The sequence below is a fragment of the Tachysurus fulvidraco genome, chromosome 1 (genome assembly GCF_022655615.1).
Source record: "Tachysurus fulvidraco isolate hzauxx_2018 chromosome 1, HZAU_PFXX_2.0, whole genome shotgun sequence".
Taxonomy (NCBI): Eukaryota; Metazoa; Chordata; class Actinopteri; order Siluriformes; family Bagridae; genus Tachysurus; species Tachysurus fulvidraco.
The window spans coordinates 21,594,358-21,613,908 of record NC_062518.1 but is presented as its reverse complement, the minus strand read 5'-3'; the positions used below and the strand labels follow the sequence as shown (position 1 = coordinate 21,613,908).

General features: G+C 39.5%; 2 protein-coding genes across 2 annotated transcripts; both read right to left on the bottom strand.

The window, feature by feature from the left end:
- Positions 1–976: 976 nt before the first annotated feature.
- zp3f.2 (zona pellucida glycoprotein 3f, tandem duplicate 2) lies at positions 977–3,995 on the bottom strand. The gene is made up of 9 exons (XM_027148557.2): positions 3,838–3,995; positions 2,924–3,108; positions 2,730–2,833; positions 2,443–2,522; positions 2,179–2,359; positions 1,975–2,080; positions 1,332–1,420; positions 1,162–1,244; positions 977–1,072 (listed from the first exon to the last, which is right to left on the bottom strand). The coding sequence occupies exons 1-9, from the start codon at positions 3,899–3,901 to the stop codon at positions 1,011–1,013; spliced, it is 954 nt and encodes a 317-aa protein (XP_027004358.1). The 5' UTR covers positions 3,902–3,995; the 3' UTR covers positions 977–1,010.
- Positions 3,996–6,132: 2,137 nt separating this feature from the next.
- On the bottom strand, positions 6,133–16,957 carry ap1g2 (adaptor related protein complex 1 subunit gamma 2). Its single transcript, XM_027148654.2, has 22 exons — positions 16,647–16,957; positions 14,976–15,179; positions 14,765–14,889; positions 13,280–13,421; positions 12,899–12,995; positions 12,735–12,811; positions 12,335–12,430; positions 12,145–12,225; positions 11,946–12,044; positions 11,647–11,702; positions 11,130–11,243; positions 10,909–11,049; positions 10,753–10,807; positions 10,498–10,620; positions 9,177–9,266; positions 8,965–9,092; positions 8,695–8,799; positions 8,422–8,560; positions 8,191–8,341; positions 7,867–8,018; positions 7,048–7,146; positions 6,133–6,960 (listed from the first exon to the last, which is right to left on the bottom strand). The coding sequence occupies exons 2-22, from the start codon at positions 15,174–15,176 to the stop codon at positions 6,859–6,861; spliced, it is 2,373 nt and encodes a 790-aa protein (XP_027004455.1). The 5' UTR covers positions 15,177–15,179; positions 16,647–16,957; the 3' UTR covers positions 6,133–6,858.
- Positions 16,958–19,551: the final 2,594 nt, after the last annotated feature.

The window sequence follows — 19,551 nt, the reverse complement described above, 5'->3', positions numbered from 1 at the left end:
ACGAACCGATTCTTTTATTTTAGTGAACCGATCGACTATAGGAGTGTGAGAGAGCTTAAAATATGAAATAATTTAAGGACGTGTTGAAAGAAGTGAAGGAGATAAAATAACATCACATGCAAATATATATATAAAAAATATATATATAAAAAGATTGATTATTTTTCCTAAGGATTTTTTTTTTTGCCAGAGGCTGCTTCAGATTACAAGTAAAACAATATATGAAATGTTTTATATATACAAAATGCATACAAAAGTGCAAAAAAAAAAATGCACATATTTTACTTATTGTGAAATTTGGATAGTGCATATAATGGCACAGTGATACGGTCAGCTCTGTTCCGTACTGAATGGGTAGGAGTCAAAGAGTTTGATGTCCACTGGTAGGAAAGACCTGGTCAGATATGGTGGTCCCAGTCTATACGGCTCTATGTGTTCCAGAAGGACTGCAGTATCACAAAGGATTATTTAAGAAAACTTAAAGCTACTGTGGACTTTGGCATTTATAGAGGGAGCCTCAATTGTCACTGTCAGTAAGAGTAAATTGTCCAATACTTGAACAGGAACAGACTGGACTTTAAACTGGTTTTGCACTGTCATGGCAACCAGTGTTTGTCATATTTCATTCAGTTGATGTTGACCAGAGACACCGATGAGAGATGAATTCAGTTGCAAGGCAAAGCAACTCAAAGCAAAGAGTTAAAGAGACTCAAACAACTTCGCACAATAGCTAATTATTTTTATTTGTCCAAGTTTTCAGGCAATGGAAATATGGATGAATAACCTGCTTTGAAGTTCACATTTTTATGTAACCATGAGAGCCCTGGAAAAACAAACATTTCAAAAAGGTTTACAATGGAGTGGTCTGTGGTTTTATAAAACAACCCATCAGCACACACCCATCGGACACAGACCTGCAGTAACAAGTCTGTTAATACAAATATGAAGAACATTCAACAGCTGACAAGAACTCAACTGGTTTGCAAGCATCAAGACTTTATTGAAATAATTCATCTCCTTTCTGTGAAAAGCAGTGGTCCTACAACAGAACTTTGAGCTGGTCCTTTGGGTCCTAAGATCGAAAACCAAAAGATAAAATGTTAAAATAAATTTTAAAAAAAAACACCACACCGACAGACAAAGATTAAATATATTGCAAACCTGGGTGTGAAGTCTTATAAACACAGTCATAATCACAGCAATTGCATAGACCACTTTGGAAAGGATCATCTAAAAGCTCCCACCTGCCAATGAAATTCTGAAGCTGAAGCAATTATTGTTGTTGGTCAGGATTAAATCGTGGACCTTCAAATTAAGGCGGTTGTACTTACTTTCCAGTAGCTTTGTTGTAATTGCAAGCCTTGTTTTCTTCACTGAAGTCTTCTGGGTCCCATACTGCTAGTTTGCAATGGATGTACACCTGGGTAAAAACAAAAAACTGAACTAGAAGCAGAAGAATAACCAAAACGACCCCAGTTTTATGCTTCACATCAACTGCAGGGATTCTGGTTTAAAAACATTTTGGTTTTGACAAAGACAACAGACCAGTCCAACCCAAGCATCTTCCGTGATTGTGTTCTCCTGGTCAGGACCATAAAAGATCTTGAGCTTTTACTGGTTATGCTAAGGATGAGGAAGAACTAGAACTTGGGATATCTGGAAAGGGCTTGTGTGGATGCGAGGTTTTATTCCATCCCATCCAAGCAGAAGCCACATCAGAGGCTATTGAAAATCAGGATCAGACGATTAAACAGGTGGAACCAAGTGTGAAACCTAGTACCAACACCAGCCCTTTGTGAAGACTTGACAATCCTAGACAATAGCCATTATTATGTTCAGAATCCAGAAGAAAGGCACACAAGAGGACATGAGAACAACCCTTTCAGACTAATCCACCTTGTCCAAATTCATGCATAAACCTGAATTCCTGATTAAATTATTCCCAAAAATAACTCCAAATGTGGAAGCATTTACTTCTTGTTCTGCACCAAATTTGAATGCTTGAAGCCGAAGCACAAGTGACGACGACTGATTTCTTGGCAAGAACCTAGAGGCCCCAATCTTCCCATCCACAATACATCTGTGGGAGGGAAAGGATAGAAAAACAAAGGGGGGGGGGGGGGTCAGATACAAGGATACAAAAAATGTGCAATATTTTGAAACATTTACACCACCTACCCTTTGTTAGTAATTACAGGATATGCCCATGATTGTGGTTCAAGTGCTAAGGTGTTTGATGCAACACACTCTTCCATATACAAGATTAGGGATTGATGAGCTTGCTGTTCTACTGAAGCCCAGATGTTAATAAAGGAGCCAAGAGGAAAGGAGTTGGATACAGCCGGGCCACTTAAATCGTCTGTTTCGGAGAATTTAAAAGAAAAGGCATGTTTATTACAGAAAAGACTTGCGTTTGCTGCTGCAGCCACTTGACATACTCACCATTCAAAATTCCCAAGTGAAAAGTCAACTCCCCCTGACCTTCTAAAACACCAAAAGCAGGCTTCACAACCGGAAAAGGCCTGAAAGTTGCAAACAACACTAAGCACTTAAAGATGTTAGCAGAAATTTGGGGATTTTGATGGTTGAATGATTTTTACCCATCCTCACAAACCTTAGTGTCTACAAAACAGCTGACTGGATATTCATCCAAACATAAAACATAAAACATAGTACTCAAGACCAGAAGCATTAAAATTCTTTTCAGCAGAAATCAACAGTAAGCCTACCTTTTAGAAACACATCTAATAGGGTAGACAAGCTGTCCAGTATTCGACTTTATTAACGGCCTAAAGGTCAGCTCATTTTCGTAGATCAGCTCATCGGGTGTTTTCTAGTGAGGCAGGAGGCAGTCAACTGAATTCCCACACCTTTACACTAAATAGTTTATATGAATTTAAAAAACAAAAACCAACTTGTATACCTTTTCTCTGAAATGACAGTCAGAGAAACGATAGCAGAAAACTGCTTCCCCTCCTCCATCAGCTGTAGGTGAAAACTTTGACGGAAAGCAGTCACCCAGTAAAAGTTTGAAGGGTGTATCAGCTAGGCTTTCAGTAACCTTCCATCTGACTGTGAGGGAGTCTTGTCCACATTTTACATGAATATCTGTAACTCAGACAATACAGTGTCAAAACAACAACTGAATATTTTCTTCTACTTGAACAATACACATAAAACTTTCCATAATCTTGTGCTTTAATACATGCACATCATCTAGTTTTTGCTAATATTATGAACAGCAGCTACACTAATTCCTCTCCACTGCTTCTCTCTTTCTACCAATCCTGAGGCATCCAGAAATTGTACCAGCTCCGATTGTCTTCTGCGAAATTAAGATTTTAGTTCTTCACGGAGATGAGGCCAACCATGTGAGGATCCCGAGGCATCCAGGGATGTACCAGCTCCAGTTGGACTTCGTATTCGGACATACTAAGAGGAGATGGCAACTACTAATATGGTCTTTTATGACAGAATGTCAGACTGTATATTTTCACACCTCCAGTGTCACCCAAATGAGGATGGGTTCCCCCTCGAGTGTCAATTCCTCTCAAGGTTTCTTCCTTTACAATCCAAGGGAGTTTTTCCTCACCACAGTCACCTTAATCACCTCTGACTTGCTCATTGGGGATAAATACAAATACATTTAAATATATATAATATTAATCTTTATATTCACCTTTTGTTTTATGTTTATTTTCTGTAAAACTGCTTTGAGAAAATGTCCATTGTTAAAAGCACTATACAAATAAATTAGAATTAAAAATATAGCTTTAAAAAAATTGTCCCATTGTCAAAAATGTATCTGTTCAGTTTTGAGTATAACTAGTTTCTTACCTTCTTGGGACAATAACACATTTGCAGTTGCCAAAACAAAATAAACCAGCCAAATGAAGTACATGATTGATTGGGAAACCTGTTCTAATTAGCAGTGTCCTTCTTAACACATGCTAAACCTGGCCTCACTGAAACCAGCCATATTTATTAGGCTTCTCCAATCAGCTTTCTGAAACAATTAACCTTTTTCAAAGGGCAGGGCTTCGACTCTTTGAGAAGACAACCGGGTAGCACAGATGTTCTGTTCTAAATTAAGCTTGTCTCTGGTACTACCTTATATCTTTACCACTTCCTACAAATAAAATTTAAAAAATTAGCTGGTAAAAAAATAAAATAATAATTGAATTCTTTCATTCATTTCATTTTAAAAATAAAAGAAACCTGTTTCTTGTCTTGGTTTTTATTTTTATTTTTGGGGATTTTTTTAAATAACACACACACACACACACTCTTCAACCTCCTGCCATCTGGAAAAAGGTACCGAAGCATTCAGGCCCTCACAGCCAGACTGTCTAACAGTTTTTTTTCCCACATGCCATCATAATCCTTAATAACTGAACTGAACTGTACTGAGCACAAGACACACATACATCATGTATGGACTGCACAGACCTACACTAAATACACACAATTCCAATATACATCCATCAATCTGTTTACATGCTGTTTTTACACTCTTTTTGCTTTTTGCACATGCTGTCTTACATTTCAGTCGTTTGCACAATACTTTACAATATCTCATGTAACTGCTGCTATAATACTGTGTTCATCCCAGTATTTCTGCACACGCAATATTGTTTGAACATACAGTATTTAAACTGGCCGGCTCCGTTTCTGTGTATTGTCTTTTGTGTAATGTCTTGTATTTTTTGTTTGCACTGTCTTTTGTCCTGCACTGTCTTATTTGTCTTGTCCTGCACTGTTTTCACCAGGTTGCACAGATGCACTGTCAAGGACTACTTACCAAGTCCCTAGCTCTGTCTTTGTTTTATGTTTTTATGTAGCAACATGATCCTGGAGATCATTCGAAACTCATTGTCTCATTTCACTGTGTACTGCAACAGCTACATATGGTTGAAATGACAATAAAAGCTTCTTGACTTGACTTCCCAGGTGTTACCCATTAAATCCATTACTTAGTGTAAATCATAATCATCAGACCAGAGAAGCAATTGTAGAAACCTACTGGAATTGTAATGGCTTTTATAATAATTGGTATCCAGTAGATAATAGCATGTGATCTATGATGAGTTGCTAAAGGTGTTCTATTGTTCCTTAATTGTATCTGATAACAGAAGGCAACAAATTACTAGTAGGGTCAAACCAGTTAACCATTAAACACTTTTATATTATTATTGTTGTTGTTTTTAGCATGAAGCAAAGCTGTTTAAATGTCAATAAACACATGTTTTTAACATGAAACGGTTAACAATGGCACTGGAAAAATCAACAAGCAAACCCTTGCAGTTCTTGTTCAATTTCAATAATATGACATGTAAATGAATACATTTGTATTTATTATTCACTATAAACATGAGACCTTTTCTAGAAGTGTGCTATAAAGTCATTAGGTATTAATACACATTATTTGGTGTTACGAATTGCCTTCCTTTATTAAAAAAAAAAGAAAGAAAAGTAAACGTTATTGTTTTGTTAGCCTGCAGTAGATTACAATCTGCACTTCATCCTTTTGACCACCAGATGTCTCCAGTGTGCACTGCGCTCAGATAAAAGCTTTGGAGCAATGAAATCTTTTCAAAACCAGTTGAAGGAAAGCTTAATTTTTGTCCTACACTATGTATTTGATAATTAATGGGTAAAAAGGAAATGTACTAGTGTTGTGCAGTTTGGTGGTGTAACATGTGAGAACATATAGCTGCCTCATCACTCCAGGATTCTCGGTTTGATCCTGAGCTCTGGTTTCGTGTTGAGAATGTTCTGCATTTTCTTTCCAACAAAATAAAAATACCACTAGGTGTGAAAAAGAGTGTGAATTTGTATGTGTTGAGCCCTGTGATGGGCTGGTGTCTCATCCAGGGTGCCAGTATCCATAACAACCCTGTCATGGCTATAGCCTCGGATTCCTGGTCTTGACGGACAGGAGTGGAGCCTGGTATATTCCATGCACATATTCAGCATGTTATGCTTTCTATGATCCTTTTCTGCTCACCACAGCTGTAAAAAGTGGTACTTTCATCACATCTTTAATGAAATCCATATTATAATTCATTAACATTTGCCTGGTAATAATAATAAAAATAAAAAAATCCCCAAAAATAAAAATAAAAACCAAGACAAGAAACAGGTTTCTTTTATTTTTAAAATGAAATGAATGAAAGAATTCAATGTACATGGACCAATAACCTGAACATGTAGATCTGGATTCAGGATTCAGTCAAGATGTTTACACACGCAGAGACCCATCCCTTAGCTAGCTGTTACCAATATAGGACGGAGTTTAATTGTATGTATATATGTGTTACGAAGAAACTAATAATAGTGTTTAAATTTTTTTTTTAAAAAATCAGTAGAGTTTTCAGAGTCCAATGCGAATGAACTGTTAGTAGTGACCATGTTGGTGAAAATAATTTACATTTTTTAAGCGATTACATTTTCATCTTAGGGTAGAAGAGAATCGGAAGGTTCATTAGCCAAAATGATCACCCAGGAACAACCGTAAAACGTTAAACTAAACACTGGCTCGGATTTCCATCTAGCCATTCGTTTTCATATGAACGGCTTTTATTATTTATTTATTTTAAACCTTAAAAAAAAAAAAAAAGGAACCAAAAAAAAAAAAAAAAAAACCCAACAACATTTGTTTACTAAATGTACATATTTTATCCACTGGTTATTGGTGGATTTTGAGACGGAGTCTGAATAAAATCTGCGACTGCACTTGCCAGGGAATAAGAACATACAACAGATATCCAGAGATACAGTGGCGTTCTTGGTACATCAATAAACAATTACATTCCCTTTAAGATCTGATCGTGCATCAGACCCGTGCAAATGCCACGGTCAGTTCGGAGCAGGGCTTGGAAAGGAATCGATCTGTATTGTTTCCTGACAGACCGTGCCCTGGATGGAGTAGGACACCCGTACTCGCATCTTTAGGTTCGCCTATAAGCAGAGACAAAACAGTGACAGAAAACATTAAGCAAGCCCACAGGCAGTACGGCAAAGGAATCAGACTGGAAAACAACTGACCTTGCTGGTACTGTTGAGTAAAACAGTCTGAGTGATTGTACCACAGTTTTGTGCTGGAATCACGTCTCCACTTGGAGCTTTCATTTGAAGCTGTACACTCTATATAAAAACCACACACAGTGTTAATTACGTCAGATTACGGGGCCCCGGCTTTTGAATCGTGTTGGTTAAAATAAAATACTCTTCAGAACAGGTTAATCATTTGTGAATGTGTCTCCTAAATCAGAAATTGAAAACCGGACACGTTTAACATTTGCATTCAACAAAAATCATTCAACAAGTGTATTTTGTCAGGTAATTATGACTTTTAACCAATGTTTGAGATGTGAAACACTTTTTTTTACTGAAATGTCTATCAGAAATAATCTCAGTAATAATGTGTTATTTTAAAAAAGACAACAATTTTTTGACTAAAACTAGACTAAAATTGAAAGACTTTGTCGACTCAAACTTGACAAAGATACCTTGAGTTTTCTTTTGACTAAAACGACGAGACTTTTAGTCGACTAAAACTTGACTAACAAAAAAAAAATATATGAGAATGAATAAATATGACTAAAACTAACAAGGACATTGGAACCAAGACTAAGACTAAGACTGAATTAAAAATAGGTGACGAAATTAACACTACACACACATTAGAACAGAGCCCATACTCTGAAGTATGTTACAAAGCTATTACCGTAAACAAACAAGTTTTCTAGCATACACAATTGTATATTTTCTCATAGTTCACTGTTTTCACATAGCACACTGTCGCAAATAAAACGAAACCAGGTTTGAAAGTCTAATAAAATAAATAAATAAAAAATCCACAACCTTAGGTACGGCTGCTTGGAGGGTAAAGTTGGTGACGTCACTCGGTGTGGCGTTATATGCCGTGAAAGTGACCGTGATGCCATTTTCTGTCTGTTTGTCACACTGAAGTTTGAGGCTCACTCCTCCTTTATCGTACATGGTGACACTAGGAGCTAAGATACACGTAACAAAAAAATCAAATAAATAATAATATAATGTCAATTATAATATAATCCTTAAAAGAAGATCATCATATTTATGCTAGAATTTCAAACTCTTTCAAAAAAGATTCCCTACAAGTACAAGTACATGCTGAGGTTATATCATGTAAAATATTCCTAGTACCAGATGTGGCCTGTAGACCTTCTAGCAAATCCAGCAGGTTCCCGCTTGAACTGGAACTGGAACTAGTGGAGTTGTGGGTCGTGTTGACGTTGACATTGCTTTCCTGGAGAGGTGCATCGGTGCCACCCAGCAAGTCCAAAAGGTCACACACCTAAAACCCAGAGCCCATTTCAGACCTGTGGTCTACCAAAGGTTGCTCCAAATCAGCCAGTTAAAATTAAAAGATGATACCTGATTCGCCGGTTCCGGAGGCAACACCGACACCGCAGCAAGTGGCTTTGAGTCTTTAGTGGACTCTTTGATTGCGTCTCTGTTGGCGGAACCGGTCAAGTTCTTATCGGCTACAGGCATCCTTTCCAACACAGCAGCCCTGTCCAGATGACACACGTATATAAATAACACGCGTTATGTACCGTTACGCTACACGATGTGTCTTACAACACCGTACTGGCAGACATGCAGCGCATGCTGTGGTCAATGAATGTTGATCATACAGTATAAGACCTTATGTGGTCATATTTTTTGAAGAGGGCGTTGTATTCCACTGCTCTCTGCTGAAGCTCCAGATCGATGCAGCTGCCGTAGATACTAACTATACTCCTGATCCGGCTTTTGTCGTCGGAGAGAGACAGAGAGAGAGAGAGAGAGAGAGAGAGAGAGAGAACGCTTTAGTACGTTATAACAAGTATAATTACCACTGCTTTCCCCACTCACCTCTCTGATCTTCTTAATTAATTATGAATCGGTCTAAAACAGCAGTAAGCTGACTCTTACTCCACGTTGGCTATTATGCGGGTGCTCAGCTTCATGATGGCGGTTAGGGCAAATCCCCTGGTTGCGGAAGAGGACATGTGCGACTGCAAGACCGTTTCCAAGGCGTCAAGGACATCATCCTCGGTTACCTGGTGCCAAAGAATAAAACGTTGACACCGAAGATTGCTAATAATTATAAGACGACGCCTGACAAAGACTTGCAATTGCTTTACCTGCATAGGCTCTATGTCATCACAGTCTCCTTTCAGCAGCAAGTCACCGTACTCCCCTATACACCAGCAGGCTACTTGAACCAGAGATTGCTGACATAAGTGCAGAATGTCACACACACACACACACACACACACACACACACACACACACACACACACAAAACAGTATGCACAGTTTTTAAACACTGCTGTTTTTAAAAGGTAGAACTGGGCGATACGGCTGAAAACTGTATCACGATATCAGTGTTTCATATCGGTCGATATCGATAATTATTGATATTTTTTTATGATCCATTTAAAATAAGGACCAGGAAAGAAATATATTACATTTAAACATTTTTATTTGTAACTTAACCTTCCTCTGATCATAATCCCCTCAGTTATTAAGACAGAAATGTCAACAACCAGGAAAACTCCAATAATTACAATGTAAACATATGTCTAAAGTCACAACGAATACTCAACTATTATCTCTTAACATTTAAGGTACAAAATGAAAGAAAATGTAAGAAATGCTTAATAAAGTGTAATAAAATAGTGCAAAGTGTTAAATATAAACATAGAGAAACCTGAGAGTTTACTCTTGTAAGTCAGACTTATAATATCCACAAAACTGCCGTACTGGTGCGCTGACTTTTCCTCATTTATTTACAATTTCCTCGCTCACTGCGGCAAACTTTCTGCTCTTCAGTCGCCGGTTACTGAAGAGGAATCCAGCACCAGCACGAGACGACGATATTGCGCAACCGAACTTGATACTGTTACACGACTGGCTGTTCGCATGTCACTCACTATGTTGCTTGGTTACCAGAAAGCGAGTGCCTCTGTTAACGCAACCAAACTTGCTTCGCAACCTCTGTTTTCTTCCGACGACGAATAAAAAAAAAAAATCGAACACATTTTTTATTGGTATCGATCACGTGTCTATCGCGATACATATCGTTATCGTTTTATCGCCCAGCCCTAGTTAAAAGGTAAAGTTCATTTCATTTCAGTCATAAATCATGAATTACATGAGATGGGCAGAACAAGGTGAGTCTTCTATAGAAAGCGTAAGTTTCGTAGAAGAGTTCAAAACACCTACACGGTGGTCACTGGTTTCAGATTTAAACGTGGAAAGTCTTTCATTTCTAATCTGGGAGCGTGAAGGCTAACGTGTGCTTCCTCTGGGTCACGTGAGACCAATAACGTGCATGTTTTTGCACGTGCTGCATCACAGGACAGCGTTTCCCTCTCAGACGATAAACGCTTTGCCCGTACAAGACCACGTGTATGCGACGACCGGTTTGTGTGATTGACGGCTGAGAGAAGTCACACTTACCTGTGAAATATCAGTGATTAGTGCTCTGTATAGTTTATGAACGGTGTAGCAGTGAAGCTTGGACGCTGTAGCAATGAGCTGAACTAGGTTAGGCACGGTCTCGTCCCTCACATCACTCCCTGCCTGAGGGAACAAACAGAACACATGACGAGGCGTTACGGTATACGGTGGATCGCTTCGTGGTCTGTTGTTATTTGGAGAAGAAAGAGAGAGAGAGAGAAAAAGGTGACGAAACAGGATTGTAAGGAGATTTACCGTGATGAGGACATGCAGGATGGTGTCGATGTGCCAGCGTTGAGACGGTGCATACCTGACAGGGACACAGAGAGATACCTAGTGTTGTCCACACAAGAGAATGTGTGTGTGTGTGTGTGTGTGTGTGTGTGTGTGTGAGAGGGGGGGGGACAGTACCGGTCAGCTGTGTTGAATATACCGGACGCCGTGTTTGCTCGTAGCTCTGGCGGACAGGTGGACAGGAAGGCCAGGAGCTCTTTCATCATGGAGCGGATGTTCGCCGCGGTTACTAAAGCCAGCGAAAGCACTAAAGCACGACTGGGAACGAGGAGACAAACCATTACTTCTATACCTCCGTTAGAGGATTAATATCTAAACTATGCCACTGTGGATACTACCGTTTAACTGAAGCATCCTGGTCCTTCAGGCAGTCCACGATAGTACCTCGGTGTCGTTGTACTGCGTTGTGGTCGGTCTGAACAATCTTCTGGAGCGACGTCATGGATATATAGCTGCGGGATCATGTGATTAGTAAACAGAGAGGGATTAAACACTAAATTATTTAGGACCTGTAAACCTTCTGGGGACCAGGAATGATAAAAAGGGTGATAAAAGCAGATGGTCCTGTTAGACCTGATCGTTCTTGCAGAATTGTTAGGATTAGCCCACAGTTAAGTGTAATCAGATCTTCGTGTGCAGATAACGAGAGCTGTTTCGGGGCTAATATCCAGAACACAATGCATCGTAACAGCTCCGGAGCTCTCGACCTAAAATACTGTACGCGTCACATTCGTTTCCCTCCATTTCGGGTCGTAACCGGGTTCGATTTGAACGGAAGTGATCGGTGCTTGGGGAAAAAGGAAAAAAAGAAAAAAAAAGTGAGAGCACCCTGAGAAAAAAACTGAAGACACTCACCGGATATTCCTGTCATTATTTAAAAGAAACCGTCCAAGAATATTCACAGCCAGAACCTGTGAAGAAACACAGAAGCATGCGTCGATACCATGTTTTTTTTTTTTCTTCAATTCATTTAACCTAGTTTCTCCTCAGGCTATAAGGCTTGTTCTTTCTAAAATTACATAACCTTATGTTCTTTGGGTTGTTATTGGCTGACAGTGAGAGATATTATGCAGGGTAAGAACTGTTATTCTGGTGGTATCAGGTTAGCAGTACCAGTGCATCCCATACTAAAGACTGAAGGCGTTACGACGTACCCTCAGACCGCTTTCTGATTTGATGTCCATGACGGTGAGTACGGTTTCGTACAGCACGGCGCTGCCTGCGGTTTTACTGCTGTCGGTGTTGGTGGCCACCTGCGTACGTATCAAGAACAAATAGTGACCCTTACAGACATTTAGAAACGTCATTAAGAATGTCTGCTGCTTATATTGTTTTGACCGGTAATTACCATACCTGTGCTAGGAGATCGTTCATAAGGTCGCTGGCTGCATCGTTATTGTGCCCTAAAATCCTGAGCAATCTGAGAATACGGATCTAAAAATAAATAAATAAATGAATAGAAAAACAAACCCCACCGCAGATGGTTTTACGGCTGATATTGTATTTGTTATTTAGAGTAAGTGATGAATATATAAATATATACCTGCAAGAAAGGGTCACTGATGCCAGCTATGTTGTGTTCAGGAGAATAACCGGATGTTATAAGATCCTTCATTATTTGAATCAGCTGTGGAACAGACTGAAAAGAAACAGAGAAAGAAGTGACCGCTAAATAAACATCATGTCATTATTTAGAAGAAGAAGAAGAAGAAGAAAAGGAAGCGACGAAGAAGAAGACGAAGAAAACAAAGAAGACGACAACAAAGAAGACGACGACAAAGAAGACGACGACAAAGAAGACGACGACAAAGAAGAAGACGACAGAGAAGATGAAGAAGAAAACAAAGACGACGACGAAGAAGACGACGACGACGAAGAAGAAGACGACGAAGAAGAAGACGACGAAGAAGAAGAAAAGGAAGAAGCCTCTCTGATTTACGGACCTTGCGGAACTGCTCCAGAGTGTCGGGGTTGCGATCACACAGCTCCGTGATCAGGACTATGGCACCGTGTAGAACTCCTGGCAGTCAGAACAGAATTATTTAAAAACACATTTAAGCTGAGAATGTGCTAAGTGCAGGAGATACGAGGGACAAGAAGGACCGACCGTGGTTCCTCTCCGAGAGCAGGGAGCCTGCGACTGGTGTGAACATCTCTCCGATGTCGGGAACTTTCCGCACGATGTGGACGGCACACAGAGCTGCCTGGTGTATCGGGGGGAAAAAATCATCATCATCATCATCATCATATAATCATGAATCCGTAGTAATTGCATGGGATGGAGGGTATAAACTCGATCTCATGTCGAGCTAGCCGATCGTGGCCTCCTCAAATATATGGACTGCACTTTCCTGCTCTGTAGGAAGTGTAGCGCGAGCAGCAGTTTGCAAAGATTTGATTGGCTGGCTTCATATGTGTTGCATGAAATATTCTTGTATTTATGATTTATGCATCCCAGCTGACCAGCCAGTGTATCTGTATGCCATACCTTCTTCCTGATGTAGGAGCTGGAGGCCCTGAGGAGACGCTCGATTTCCGGGGCCAGGTCTCGACACATCTCGGCAGAACCCATACAGGCCAGAGTGCACAGAGCCAGAGACTGCACGTGCTGACTGCCGTGCGAAAGGTCGCTGCGAAAGAACAGACGGGAAAACCATTACCTGGAGTCATGTACATGATGTACGATGAATCATGGCCATGTCTGAATCTTAAAGGTGGCGTGTACGATGTTTGAAAGCCAATGTTGACATTTGAAAATCACCAAAACAAACCCAAATGGGTGTCACCCCTGTTTTGATAGCTCCGCCCCATGCATACATAAGTAACCCAGGCAACTATTATGGCGGAACCTGCTGGGGCAGCTGGCCGAGGGGATATTTTTATCAGTAAATGAACTCATGAATGAGTAATACTATGTTAATACAAATGTGTTTTTATAGTACTGTGTGTTGTACCGTTAAAGGTTTAGCTCCGTTTCACGCCGAAGACGACGTTCAACACCTAGAACCCGAGGTGGAGGTAACGGCAGGTATCCGCCATGTCAATGTTTCAATCGCTTTCTGCTAATGTCAGACATGTGCACTGAACACTCTCTCCACAGCATATTGACAAGACACGCCCCTTTCTACACATTGGCTACACGTTTGTTTTGTTTGTCGGCCCGAAGCATTTTTCCAACATCGTGCACCGCACCTTTAATATTAACTCTCTATTGACGTGCGAGTATATGACCTGCTCTTCTATACGTTCAATACATTTTCATGATTAACACTGTCATAATAATTTTCCTAATAACCCGTCATGGTGTTATGAGTATTTCGACTGGTTACATCAAGCTCTCAAGGCGGTGGTGCTGGACTTAATACCTCTTTTCTTATGCAAACTGTTACCGCGCTATAGGCTTTAAGAATCAGGTGAGAATCATGTGGAACTGAGACACGCCTCTGTTTTAGTCATGTCTGAGACCTGGATAGCGATTTCCCAATACTGACTACTGAGTGAATCCAGCCCTTATTGCCACATAAACACGACAGTTACGCTGTGAAAACCGAGGAAAAGTTTGACTTTATTCATTACTTGTTTGTAACCATTTACATTTACAGCAGGCCTTGCTCAGGGGCCCTGCTGTGGCAACTTGGTGGACCTGGGATTCGAACCAATGACCTTTCTATCAGTAGTCAAACAAATGTGGCTAAGCACTGAGCTACCACATCCCACATTTGGTTTATCTGTTTGCCAAAGCAGAAAAAGATTCTTCTCCTTCTTATTTTGTATTATTTTAGATTCACGTTAAATTTACAAAAAGAAACCGTAGGACTAACTTCCACTGCTGATTTTTTTCCTTCACCTTGCAGCTCGCTGCTCTTATAAAGCCACCAGCTAGTATCTAGCTTGATTTCATTCGCAGTAACCTGAGATTTGCATTAGTGTGTTCCTACACGATGCTGGTTAGAGGAGAAGAGATAAAGCTTACTTCTTGATGGAGTTGGTGATAAGCAGGCTGGCATCTTGCTTTTCATCCAGGAGCATCATGGCACCCAGGTATCCGATCCGTTTCTCGCTGTACCGAGAGCTGGCTATCATGTGTACACACTCCATCTGAGGGGAAAAAACAAAACAAAACACATTGGTATTGTGTGTCATTTCTAAAAGGCACGCATAAGCTATTACTGTTCGTACATTACCTGGCCAAAATGTGCAGGATAGCCCAACATGTGCACGTATAAGAGTTTGGCTAGATTGTGAAAACGGCCTTCAGTGTCAGTTTGACGAAACTGCGCTCGGATGGCAGCGCACTCTCTCTGGATAACCGCCCGCTCCTCCGCTTGAGTCCGGGCGCTTCGGATTGCCCGGATCATTTCCTGCAAGCGCACTGATGGAGCCATTGTCTGCACGGGTGAATAACAACGAACGTATACAACCACGTGTGGACAGGACAAAGTAAATTAAATACCCGGTACAGTTTATACACGAGTTCACACAAATGTTAACGTATGCGGCACTAAAACCAACGCTTAAGGCATCAGTACAACTTTAAGTCCTTAAGACGACACGCTGGAGCTTTTCTTCAATTATTCCTGTTTTAGACAGACGTTAGGGACAGATTTCCCAAAATGGTGAGAAAAAGTTCTTTAAAATATTCTCTCTCTCGATCTACAACGAGATGAACGGATGTTTAGTGTGTGTCTATAAAACAGACAAGAGGCCAATCCAAATACAAATGAGGCAGGTTTCCGTCACACAGACTTCTTCCCATAATGCATCCTGGTTACATTTCTTTCCCAGATATGCAACGCACACACACTCGACCGTACATGTGTGACGTAAAGGTAAAAGGGATGCATCAGACCAGACCACCTTGGTCCATAGCTCTGTTGGTTTTGTTCACATGTCCCATCGTAGGTGCTTTCAGTGGTGGACACGGGGCAGCATGGGCACTTTGACCAGTCTGCAGATACACGGCAACACTGACACCTTTCTACCACATTGTGCTTCACTCCATACCAGGAACTATCAAGTCCCAGAAAACCTGCCATTTTGGAGATGCTTAGCCATTGTGGAAGTCACTCAGATCCTTACATTTCAACTTCAAGAACTGACTGCTCACCTTCTACCTAACAAATCCCACTCCATGACCTTATACATACATACATACATAATATATATATATATATATATATATATATATATATATATATATATAATATATATATATATATAAAATCGACTGTAATATCACATTGCCTTAAACCCGTATGGGAAATTCCAGAAGGTTATTTTTTGTGTATAAGGGAAGTAAACTGTAGCCACTTCCGTGTAGCAGGTAAAGACGATTGTACACCTGTACTAAAATACTGGTGAAAATGTAACCAGATTGTTATTCTTTTTAAACTATGTAACCCCCCTTTGCAAGCGCGTGCGTTTATTCCCCTTACTCCCCCCCCCAACACATGCGCGTGCGTTTATTCCCTTTACTTTTCCCCACACACCAAACATATGCGCGTGCGTTTATTCCCCTTACTTTTTCCCCACATACCAAACATATGCGCGTGCGTTTATTCCCCTTACTTTTTCCCCAAACACCAAACATATGCGCGTGCGTTTATTCCCCTTACTTTTTCCCCACATACCAAACATATGCGCGTGCGTTTATTCCCCTTACTTTTTCCCCACATACCAAACATATGCGTGTGCGTTTATTCCCCTTACGCGCGCGCGTTCAAGGTTTCGTAAGAAGACTAAAGACACCCGGATGATTCAGATATAACCACGAATACAAACAAATATAAATTGTTGGCCACTTTGCGTTTCATAGCTAAACAGTGGGACGGATAAGCCATCTGCTAGCACCTTACCTGCTACAGCCTTATCTCGACTGGGGGAGAGATTTCCTCCAGCACAACAGTCTCCTCACCACAGCGTGTACAAGGTCATTAATACAGTATCATCAGCAGGATCGTTCAAACCGAACCAGATCAACTGCTATGCCTCAGTATGTCTGTACAAGTCACAGCGTCAGGAGCGCCTACGTTTTTGGGTTTTTTTCTCCTCCCGCCCGTATTGCGCAAAGTCTCGCCCCTTGCACCTGGTCTGCTCCAATCATATTTGAAGATACACCTGCGACCAATCCGCAAGAGACAGAACAGACCAATCCTAACGCAGGAGGCGGGGTTTGTCTTAATACGGGTAGAAAACAATCCTCCGGTAACCTGCATCGTTCCGTCGTTTTTAAATGGTCTTGTTGAACGCAAGGAGTATAAATTAATACATTACAACGAATTAACCCTTAGGGAACGGGATCCCTCTGCGTGGACACGACCTAATAAGAATCAGTAGCAATATTTTCTCAGAATAAACTCTAGAGTTTCTGTTTCCGTGTTGCTGAAACATTAGGGACCGTCGTTAAAGTGCAACAAATAAAAAAAAGTGGTGAAAAACAAAACTGATTTTCCACCAACGACGTATTAAAGTAGCTGGATTTCTCAGATGGAAACGAATCCATGATATTGGTTCGATTGTAAGAGAGTCTCAGGACTCTTGGTTTTACACCAAAAGTTTTTTTTTTCTTTTTTTTCTTTTTTTACAGCAACAGGAGGCAGCAGAGTTCTCCATCTCCAGAGGAATCATTTTATTTATTTATTTATATTATTTATCTTTTTTAAATATTATTTATATATTTATATTTATTTAATATTAATGTATTTATATTTGCAATATAATATTTCTTACAATACAGCACTACCTTTTTAATATATGATATATTAATATAATATAATATTATATATATAATATAAATATATATAAAAATATATATATATATATATATTACATTGACTGGTTGTCAAAATAGTTATCATGTATGCTTGATATATTTTTGGAAAAATGCAGCAGTTTCCTGCAATAGCAATAGATGTGAACTCCATGTGATCTTTTGCATCAATACATCATTTGTTAGACTGTATATTTATAATCACACCCTCCAGTGTCACCCATTTTAGGATGAGGTTCCCCTTTGAGTCTGGTTCCTCTCAAGGTTTCTTCCTTTACCATCTAAGGGAGTTTTTCCATACACATTGTGAACTACATACTGTATATCTAATATTAATCTTGGATTTTGTATTCTATTAATCTTTATATTATTCTTTATATTAAACTTTTGTTCTATGTATATGTTCTGTAAAGCTTCTTTGAAACAATGTCAATTGTAAAAAGTGCTATACAAAAAAACTTGAATTGAATTGAATTGAATAATGTGTAAATATTGTAAACAAACTGTTAAGCCAAACCATAAAGTTCTGTTTGAGTATGTGCGAAATGCATTATTAATAAGTCTTGCTAGTTTAAAATAAAACATCTTGTATGGATAGATTATATTTATGGCATTTAGCAGACTCCCTTACCCAGAGTGACTTACAACTTATTTAAATTTATACAACTGAGTAACGGTCAGCGCTTAGGGGCCCAGCAGGGCCAGCTTGGTGGACCTGGGATAGTAGTCCAACGCCTTAATCACTAGGCTACCACATTACCACAGATTAAATATTTTTTTGCAAAATATTTTGCAAAAAATAACAACAATAATACCACAACTCTAACAAACCAATATTAATAACTTCCACTTTATAAACACTTTATATCAAGTCTTATTCATATATACATCTACACACACACACACACACTCACACACTTTTTTGGGATGCCTACTGATTATACATAATTACATCACTTCCAATTTTTTCTGTTAAACAGATTTATTCCATGTCCATATTTTATATTTTACAACAAATATATATATATATATATATATACCTCGGGTCACGGGGAGCCTTTGCCTATCTCAGGCGTCATCGGGCATCAAGGCAGGATACACCCGTGACCCGATGTAGTTCGGATAAAGCGGTAGAAAATGAATGAATGAATATATATATATATATATATATATATATATATATATATATATATATATATATATATATATATATCAATGTTTTAGATTTATTCACTGCTTAATTACATTGATCAGTTATTTACCTTAATGTTTCTGTAATTATGATCAGGTAAATTATTTCAATTGAGTTCAGTTTAAAAAAGTTTAAAATGAAATCTATCCCTAATGAGCAAGCCTGCGGTGATGGTGGCAAAGCAAAGCTTCCTGAGATGATATGTGGAAGAAACCTTGAGGGGAACCAGGCTCAGATGGGAACCTCATTCTCATTTGGGTGACAATGAGACAGGAAATGGATGTCAATGTACTGTAAATAACGTCCTTTCTGCAACGGTTAATAGTAGAGTGGAATTGTGCAACCAAGAGCTCCTGAGAAACTAACAAGTCAGGGTAATATTTATTCATTCATTCATTCATTTTCTACCGCTTTATCTGAACTTCTTCCGGTTTCCTCCCCCGGTCCAAAGACATGCATGGTAGGTTGATTGGCATCTCTGGAAAATTGTTTGTAGTGTGTGAGTATGTGAGTGAATGAGAGTGTGTGTGTGTGTGTGTGTGCCCTGCGATGGGTTGGCACTCCGTCCAGGGTGTATCCTGCCTTGATGCCCGGTGATGACTGGGATAGTACCCGAGGTAGTTCAAATAAGAGGTAGAAAATGAATTGTAATAGTTACTGGGTAAATTCGACAGGATTTCTGAAATAGAAACAAAACAAAAAAAGAAATAAAATCAATCCATATATAAATATAGCTGGTGAATATGTGTTTTATATCTGACTCATTAAAAGCCCAATGCTCTGCTGTGCCTCAGATCCA